General features: G+C 26.0%; 2 protein-coding genes across 4 annotated transcripts in view; one reads left to right on the top strand and one right to left on the bottom strand.

The window, feature by feature from the left end:
• The first annotated feature begins 468 nt into the window (after positions 1-468).
• On the top strand, positions 469-4,354 carry LOC122508271 (vacuolar protein sorting-associated protein 52 homolog). The gene is made up of 9 exons (XM_043621537.1): positions 469-856; positions 1,111-1,286; positions 1,366-1,750; positions 1,836-2,018; positions 2,166-2,291; positions 2,833-3,017; positions 3,218-3,302; positions 3,370-3,573; positions 3,785-4,354. The coding sequence occupies exons 1-9, from the start codon at positions 623-625 to the stop codon at positions 4,208-4,210; spliced, it is 2,004 nt and encodes a 667-aa protein (XP_043477472.1). The 5' UTR covers positions 469-622; the 3' UTR covers positions 4,211-4,354.
• Positions 4,355-5,447: 1,093 nt separating this feature from the next.
• Positions 5,448-9,897, bottom strand: part of LOC122508270 (ras guanine nucleotide exchange factor R) — a 41,774-nt gene continuing 37,324 nt past the window's right edge. For all 3 annotated transcript variants that reach the window (XM_043621535.1, XM_043621534.1, XM_043621536.1), the window contains one exon: positions 5,448-5,544. In XM_043621535.1, the coding sequence (XP_043477470.1) occupies positions 5,456-5,544 (89 nt within the window). In that variant the 3' untranslated portion in view covers positions 5,448-5,455. The remainder of the gene's footprint in view (positions 5,545-9,897) is intronic.

The raw sequence follows: 9,897 nt of genomic DNA, 5'->3' as shown, positions 1-9,897 counted from the left end.
GTCACTATGATAAATGCTCTTTAGTTTTTTAAAAATAATAATATGCAAGTCAATGTTATTCCACTTTGCACGTTGTAAGATATTGTGATTTACCATTAATTGTAAGATTTTTTTATACTCTTTAATTATTATTATTATTATTATAATATTATTAATACATATATAGGAAGATGAAAAATAGGTGCTCAGATATTTTTAGAGAAATGTTAATGTGCCGATTGTTCAACACTAGCTGATGGCTCTTCCTTTTACCGAAATTTACCAAAGCATGTTGATCAGAATTGTATGTTTTTTTATATTGTAAATAAAGTGTTAATGAATGATCTAAAATCGTTTCTTTTAATTTGAATAATAAATTAATTAAAAAACTACTAATTTAATTAATTATAAACATGTTTATTAATAGAGCGGGAATGTTTTCAAATTTGAATCATAATTGCGCATGCGCCATTCACTTCGAGTTCGGGCGTTTTTCGTTTTACTGCGTGGCTTTCGTGGCTTTTGACATCTGTCATGAAATTCATGTTATTGTTTGTGTTTTAAGTGATTTTCCATTGATATTTAATGTGATTTATTAATAAATAATAGTGGCGAAATACAAATAATTGTGATCGTGTGAAAAATGTCTTTGGAAAGTGATATTTTCGATGAGAACGAAGGACAATTACCGCAAGATCTTGAAGACGATGTTGTTCAAGAAGTATTGAAAACTGGGACAGATCTTCGACAGTATTCCCGACAAATTGAAAAAGAACTCAAGGAAGTTGAAAATAAATCAATTCAAGATTATATAAAGGAAAGTCAAAACATTGCGAGTCTTCACAATCAAATTTCGGCATGTGATAATATTTTAGAGGTTAGTTCTTCACTATTATTCCGCAATGTTTAGCAATGTTACTAAATTTTACCAAGAACTTTAATATATTTGACAATTATCTCTATTGTAAAATCTAATCTAAATCATTGATAGTTATTGTTGAAACCACTTGCAATCCTTTCAATTGTTTGACATAATTGTTATTTGTGGTTATTTGACCTATATGCGAACATAACCTCAAATTTGTTGAATCAACAAAATCAACAGTTTTTTGTTTAAATTGATATTTCTAGACAATGGAATCAATGCTATTGGGCTTTCAAGCAGATTTAGGAAGTATAAGTTCGGAAATTTTGTATTTACAAAGAAAGTCGATTGCCATGAGTCAACAATTATCGAATCGTCAAATAATTCGTGGACCACTTAGTCAATTTATTGAGGATATGACAATCTCCGAGGCTCTCATTGCGTAAGATATAGTTTTTTTCAGCATTTATATTTTTTATGTTTGTCGAAAATAGTGAATAACAAAATTAATTTCTAAACAGAGGTATTATGGATTCTCCCGTAACAGAAGTTGAATTCTCTGAGCAACTTAAGAATCTCAATCATAAAATAAACTTTGTTAAGGAACAGAGTTTTAAGGAAGCAAAATCTTGTTTAGATGTTAAGGATATTTTAGAAAAATTGAAAGTTAAAGCAATGAGCAAAATTCGAACATATCTTTTGGAACAGGTTTATAAATTTCGAAAACCAATGACAAATTATCAAATACCACAGAATAATATGTTGAAATATAAATTCTTTTTTGAATTCATTCTGTCGAATGAAAGGAATGTCGCTGAAGAAATTTGCGGCGAATACGTGGATACAATGAGTAAAATTTATTATTCCTATTTTAAGTCCTACTCATCGAGACTAATGAAATTACAGGTTTGTTTTTACTTTTTTCTCTTTTTCTTTTTTTCATAATTTGTTCATTAAATTGGTTTTCAAAAAAAAAAAAAAAAAAAAATAGTTCGAAGAGGGTGCTTCAAAGGACGATTTAATGGGTGTCGAGGACACGGCAGGAAGGGGAATTTTTCACAAAACTTCGTTAAAACACAGAGGCACTGTTTTTTCCATAGGAACTAGAGGCGAGGTTTTAACTTCTCAGTTGGAAGCTCCAATAATTGTTCCTCACACTGCATCAAAAACGAGGGTAAACTTTGCAGTTTTGTTTTTAAATCTCCTGTAGAATTATCTTTGTTGTATACTGTTAAATAATTAGCAATTTGTTTGGTTTCTACCTGATTTATTGAATTCTTTATTTGAGTAATTAACTTGCAATATTAAAATATATTTCTAGTATCACTACGAAGCTTTATTCAGAAGTGAGCAGTACGCCTTAGTGGATAATGCGTGTCGTGAATATCTGTTTTTAACAGAATTTTTCAAAGTACGCAGCTCTCAAGCAATGGAAGTTTTCAATAAGGTCAGTTTACTTTATTTATTAGATTTTGTTTTGAAAATAATTCTAAAAATTTTAAAAATAAACAAATAAAATTAACTAGTGTAAAAAAATTTATTAACTTTCTTTTTTAAAAAATTTTAATTGAAATTCGTTTGAATTGTTTAATATATGTACATTTAATTATTTAAAATAATTGATTGGTTAAATTTTTGTATGAATCTTGCTGATATATAAACTATTTTCTTCCAATAAGGCTGAGTACAGAATAGGTTACAAAATTAAGTGGCGAGTGGCTAGGGTGGCGAGTGTCGTGGAATGTACAATAGTGGGGGCAACTTTTGACTTTAAGTTTAACCTTTTTCACCTCAACTTTAAGTTGAGGTTACGATTTTCTTTTTTTTTTCTTTCTTTTGTTTAAGAGGTTACGATTTTCGAAATTTGAAAGCACAAATCTAGGCGACACTGCCCCCACTATCGTACACTCCACCACACTCTACGACACTCGCCACTAAATTTTTTAATCTATTCTGTATTCAGCCTAATCCGAAATATTTTTTTTCAGGTAATGGGAAAAACATTGACTATGATGTTGAAGAATCTTCAATCATTCGTCGATGATTGTTACGATACAATTGCACTCTTCCTTTGCCTTCATTTGGCAATGAGATATCAATTGACATGTCATAAGAGAGCAGTGCCTGCTTTAGACAAATATTGGGATAATGTTTCATCAATTATTTGGCCCAGGTATTTCAATAATTTTCTTCTTTTCCTCGAAAAATATTATATATTATTTAACTAAATTTAAAACTTTATTTTTATTTGATTCTTTTTAACTTAATTTAAATAATTATTATTTTCTTTAATGAGTGTATTTAATTATTAATTTAAATATTATTAATATTAATGAGAAAATATTAAATTAAATTTTCAATTTTCAATTACAGATTCGAACAAGTGTTTCAACTTAATATTCAAAGCATAAGAGACTGTGATCCATTTAAATTTAATAAAGAAACGGTTCCACATTATGTAAGTAAATTTTTTTATTTCTGAAAATTAAATTTTATTCTAAAGTAATTTATAAATTTCCAAATAGATTACGAGAAGATATGCAGAGTTTAGTGCAGCTATGGTTGGTGTTAGCGAAGGATTTCCATGTGAAGGGGCCACGCAACTTTTAGCCGAATTAAGAGAAGCTGTTCAGTGTTTTCTTTTAAGAATGGCCGCTATTTTTCCCCAACGCACACAACAACTTGTCTTTCTTATTAATAATTACGATCTTATTCTTGGCGTTTTAATGGTAGTAATTAAATTCTAAAATTAAATAAAGTTTTTTATTTGATTTTCCAATTTAATTATTTTTTTTATTATTAAATTATCAAATTATTAAATTTATAAATTTAACAGTTTATTTTTGTTTTAGTTTTGAATTTGCTGAGAAATATATTTATGATGTACGAGAATGATTTTTTCGCCTATAATTTGTTTATGATTGTTGCTATTATTTTTAGGAGAGAACCAGAGATCTTTCTAAAGAGGCCGAGAGTTTTCGGGAACTGCTGAATGTCCGTTCTTCCGAGTATGTGGAGGAAGTATTGAGTCCTCACTTCGGGGGAATAATGCAATTGGTCAAAGAGTCTGAGGCTTCAATTGAAAAAGGCCAAACGGATGATTTACGGCGTCAAGAGGGAAAAGCTCTTGCATTGGTGCAATCTTTCACGAACAATTGGAAACGTGCACTCGAGGAAATACATCGTGAAGTTATGCCATCGTTTCCCAGTTTAGTGCTCGGTACAACTCTAGTGCAACGAGCAATGACACAATTGGTTCAGTATTATCACAGATTTCATAAAATTCTCCCAAACAGTGCGCGCCCTCAACTTACCAATATTCACCATATTATGGTTGAAATTAAAAAGTATAAAACCAATTACTAGCTTTCATTTCGAACTCTTCATATTAATATTACTTTTTATCTGTACATAGAAAAATAGAATTTAAAGAAATAGTTCTTAACGATAAAGAAAAACCTTGAAAAGACAAGAATAAATAAATGAAGAGGTTGAAAGTTTCCTGTAAAATTCTGTACATTTTATTTATAAAGTATACAAGCTACCTTAAATCTCTTATGTCGTGAATGCGTTTTTTAAATGTTTCTTTTGTCTTTGCGATATGATAATATATGTATAAATTAATAGAACGCATATACTAATACTATTCGTATAAATTATTAAAGAGAGAGGCTCATAAAATTTCTTTCAACTCATATACATATATATATGGCATTTTGTTTACGATAGCTCCGAAATTTTCAATGATCGTCTCGTATATGTATTATTCAATCAGTCAAAAAGAAATTTCTTTTTCACTAATTGCTTTTCACATTGGTTAATTCATTCATTTTAAAATTAATTCCTTTTTTAAAATTATCTAATTTACTTGATGACGATATTTATCTAATCAAGTAACAACTTTTTTTATTTAAAAAAATAATTTTTAATTACAAAAGACATTAAAAAATAGTTGAAAATTTCACCAAAATTAAAAAATATTTTTCCAAAAATCAATAAATAAATAAAAGCAATCAATCAATTTGATTGTTGTCACAAAATTTCAACTTGTTTCGTTTTTTTAAATAGATAAATACGAGATTATAAACATTCTTGACTGACAGCATTAAAATCAAATTATCTGAGAAACAATTATATTAGAAATAGAAATTATTTAAGTATTTAATTTCATATATTTTCAATCAATTGAAATTATAAATAATATAATTTTTTAATTCCAGAAAGTAAATTATTCTTGAAAGCAGTCTCTTTGTAGAAATAGTTTGTAAAAATGAAAACATATCTAATTGGTGAAAAATAAATTTCACACTGTCAACTAAAGAATAATGATGTTAATAAACTACACGACTTATATTAAGTATAAATAATTAGAGATGCAATTTACTGAATGTAAAATGTAATTAAAATTAATTTACAGCAGGGAAATTAATAATTAAAATTATCACTTTCAGTTTTCTTTAAATTGAATTTTTTTTAGTTTAAATAATACTTTCAGTCAAGATTGCATCTAAATTGTAATAGATCATCGCTAGAGCTAGTGTGTTTGGCTTTTTTTTTACAATTACCGGTAACTGGCATTTAATAAAATTATTATTATTTTTTGCCTTCGTTTTACAAAACTGTGTCAATTGCGTGTAAAACTCCATTTGTAGCTGGCACATTGTACGTTATCATATGAGCCTCATTTACTCGAATTCGCCCTGAAACAAAAAATAGGGACAAGTTGTAAATATACAATTAATATTATATTATTATTAATTATTCTTATTATAAGAAGAAGAAAATTGTTTCTATTATAAGTAGAAAAAAATTATTTCTATTTCTAATAGAAATAAAAATATTACCTAAATTTTAATATCAGATTTACAATATTCAAATTTTTAAGAATTTATTCACTTAAAAAAAATGTTGTTTGTTTGTTTTAGAATTTCCGTTCCAAACAAAAAAACACCTACACTCATTAGCCATGAAATTAAATTACATGTGAAGGAAGACGTTAACGACGATACAGAGAATTAAACACACGTTTCACACAAGTAGGCTAATTAGCAGTATTAGAATTTTTAAATAATTCATTGCGGAATTTGAAGTATGGGTTTAAAAATTTTAGAAAAGCCCACTTCCCCTTTCTTAGGAAAAACTTTAAGAATTTTAATTAAAATAATGGTAAAAGTTTTGTTTTTTGTTTTTTTTTTTTTTTTTGAAAGAAAATTACGAAATTCTACACGTTCATAATAATGAACTGATTTTAAGAGAAAAAAAAGTTAATGAAAGTATTCGTACATGTTTCTCTCATGCATAAATAAAACGTAAAACGAGAAATAGAGGAAACATGATACGACAAACTACTTCCTAGTTTGTTGCTGAAATCTTTTTTTTTCTTTTTTGATCTGTTTTAATGAATCGGTTTCTGTCCAAATCTCATTGCTTGAATGCTGCTATCAAGATGATTAAATAAAAATTGAGTTATAAAAATTTTTTATAGTAGAGAATTAACAATTAACTTTTTTTAATTTGTTAACTAATTTTAATAATTAATTTTTTTAATTAAATTAGTTAAACGTTAAACCTTAATAACTAATAATACACATTAAAAAAATTTTGCAAAATTTACGTAATTATAATATAATTATATAATTATATAATTTTTATTTTTCCGTGATAATTCCATAGAAAATCGTTTATTTGAATATTTATTTAAATAAATCATTGTCTGAAGAATTATTCGATTATAAGAATAATTTTACATGTATTATTATTTATTATATAAATATTAAATATTTGCATTTACCTATTAATTGTATTAAAGTGATTCATAGCAAAAGTCTGTCTTATGATGGATATAATATAGAAAAAATATATTTAATATTCTGCCATCAGGGCAAAATGATAGAAAATAATTATTATAGTCCTCATAATTGTTATGGAGGACGATTATTATAATTTATGAATTGTTGGTTTGCACTCATTATTACATAGAGTATGAATTGTCTTTATGAACTTTCACCATTATGAAGAAAAGTGAACGAAAAAAATTTTAAGACAGTGACAAAGATTGACCACAATTTTTTTAAACTATCCTGCTTCTAGTTATTATTTACTTGGAACGATAAATCTAAAATAATTCGGTTATTAATCAAATTATGATTAATAAATTAATAATTCATTATTATTATTATTTATAATATTTTACTATTTATTAAATAATTTTAAAAAATAATTGTTAATAATATAATTTGTTATTATTTAAATAATTATCGTATGAAATTAATTTTAGATTTTTTCTTGTGTTTTGTAAGTAATCTTAGAAGAAAAAAACAATAATTTTTCAAAATTGCATTAAATAATCGATTGAGATTGTTGTTTTCACAGGAAGAGCAAAGAAAACAAAGTAATTTTGTTTACGTCTTCATTACAATTCAATTACAATTCACAAAATAATGGAATATATATTTTGAAATCAGTATCAATTTGAGAATCGTCCCATCAACACGAATATAAATCCTCTCATCAAGATCAAATTTTCGTTGGCGCCACGTGTTAAATATTTTTTATGTTGGCAAAATTTTTCTCATTTTTATTAGCTTCGGGAGTGTTCGTATTATTTTTAAAACCGCGAACGATTTTAGGGTGTTTTTCAATGTTTTCAAATTCGCGAGAATTTATAATTTTAATTAATAAAAGCACGTGTTCCCGGGAATGTTCGAATTTTCTTAAAACCGCGTTAATGTTTTTTCGAATGAGTGAAAAAGAAGAATCGAGTAAAGAGTAATATGGATGGAGATCGTGCAGCGGCAAATTCTCTGAGTGGTAAGATTTTTTGTATTCTGATTTATTATTCAATAATTAATTAATAATAATTAATTGTAGCATTTGTTTTTACAATTTTCGAATTTGTGTTTAAGATTTATTTTTCTGCTTTTCAGACTGATGGACAATGAAGAAAAGTGATGCGCACATTTCACCGTCGAGGTGAAAAAAAAAACTACAATCGGCAAGTCGAGTATTTTTTTTAATAAAAGGACCCAAAAATGGGTTTCAAAATGCTATCGCTTTACACCTAAAGAACAATTTGTATCTGGATGGTATGTGAGAGAAAAACGATTTTTAAAAATCGTACCTTAATTTTTTCTGTAGAAAAAATTAAAATTAATGCATAATTAAATTCAAAAATTAAATTTATAATTATTTAAAATTAAAACAAAATTAAGTTACGGTCAGTTTATGCGATTATTCCCTTTTTCTAAAAACCTCTTTTTAATAGCCGATGTCGTATAATAATCTATAAAAAAAAGTTAATAATTAAATACCATTTAGAATCATTGAATTATTAATTATAATTACAAAGCATATATAATTAAATTTTAATTTCTTCCATTTTCAGTTATAATTGAGAATTTTCTGCATTTAAAGTTTATAAATAAAATTGCTTCTTTAACTGATTTATTTCAATGTGGAATTTAAAATAACATGAATTACTGTCATTTTATATTGAAATTTATTTGCATATACACAATTATGGTTTTTATTTCTTCAATTATTGTTCATTATTGTTTAAAGTAACATTGTTTTCGGAATTTATACATCATTTTGAGAAAGTTTAAGAGCAACTATTTATCATTTTAGTACATTTTTATTTTGAATGTCGACATATATGTATGTTCTCATATAATTAGATGTAAATTAGCTTCAAGAAGGTAGAGCGAGTTTAGGTGAACAAAAGAATGCGTAAGCTTTCCATAAGATTTAAATTCAGAAATTGGCTAAAATGAAAATTCTTCATTAAAGTCTAAAAAAAAGTAATTGAATAATTTTCTCTTTTTCTCTATTTATTAATTTATACATATATAGTAAATTAATTAATTATTAATTGTCAAAAAATAAAATTTTGAGTTTCATTTAATTCTTTCTTTCGAGAATCGAATAAAAATTATTATTGATAATTATTTATATTAAATATTAATTTACACAACAAGAAAATAGTTTACATTGTTTTTTTACTTATGGAAAAAAATTGAAATAATCGCGAAATTTAACGATTTGTCGAAAAAAAAGAGATTGTTGAAAAACGTTTTGTTCTTTCGATTGAATTTCATTTCTCACGTGTTTATGTATACGAAAGAAAGTGTTTTGATTTCGATACAAATAGCAAAATAGAAATAAAATAGAATTGATCTGATATATGAGTAATCCTTTGTCCAATAAACTTTCTAGCACTATTAAAAAGAAATAATAGAAATATTTTACTCCGGAATTTGTTTTAGTCTCTTAATTTATCAAAATATTATATAATACGTGTCAGAAATAGTGTCGCTTATAGTTGGAGGAAAAAGGAAATTTGATATCGCGAAGCAATTGCAAAATGGGGACAATAATTTTTCCTATATAATATATAACAAGCATATAAAAGTTGAGAATATCTCTCAACTCACGACATTGTTAAAATGACTTTCTGGCTGCTTGAATTATTATTGTGAAACGCAGAAACGCATATCGACAAAAGTGCGCGCACTCTGATGATTTGTTCGCGACTGCAATTGCGGAAATCTAATAAGGGAAACTTCTTTCATATACCTAGTGAAAGTGTACATCAATATAATATTCACTGCGTAGAGATTCCACATTTTTCAATGATAGGCCTACTTGTGATATTTTATAGCTCATCGAAAAATTCCTCCGATGCTTATTCTTCACGTGATGGTCAATTCTTGAAAACTAAAACTTTACTCTTGTTGCTTTTATACTTTCATTCTAATACATCAAAAAGATTCTAATTTTCTGAAAAAGGAAAAGTCATTTTCTCCTTTTGCAATTTTTAGAAATGTGAAAATATACAAAAATATATAACTTAAAAGATAAATATCTATAAAAGTATTTAACTTGAAAAATAAATATATACCTATATAAATATAAAAAATAAAAGTATATAACTTTAAAAATAAATACCTATAAAAGTACATAACTTTAAAAATAAACATCTATAAAAATATATGTAATTTTAAAAATATACATATCTAGAAAAATTCATAACTATTTTGAAATCATGATCCAAA

Source organism: Leptopilina heterotoma, unplaced genomic scaffold (assembly GCF_015476425.1).
Source record: "Leptopilina heterotoma isolate Lh14 unplaced genomic scaffold, ASM1547642v1 Lhet_53, whole genome shotgun sequence".
NCBI classification, from domain to species: Eukaryota; Metazoa; Arthropoda; class Insecta; order Hymenoptera; family Figitidae; genus Leptopilina; species Leptopilina heterotoma.
Note: the sequence above shows the minus strand (reverse complement) of the source record. Positions and strands in the feature narration are given on the sequence as shown.

Coding starts and splice junctions, on each gene's coding strand:
- LOC122508271 (XM_043621537.1), top strand. CDS start 623: ATGTCTTTGGAAAGTGATATTTTCGATGAGAACGAAGGACAATTACCG. Junction 857..1,110: donor CATGTGATAATATTTTAGAG/GTTAGTTCTTCA, acceptor TGATATTTCTAG/ACAATGGAATCAATGCTATT. Junction 2,292..2,832: donor CAATGGAAGTTTTCAATAAG/GTCAGTTTACTT, acceptor ATTTTTTTTCAG/GTAATGGGAAAAACATTGAC.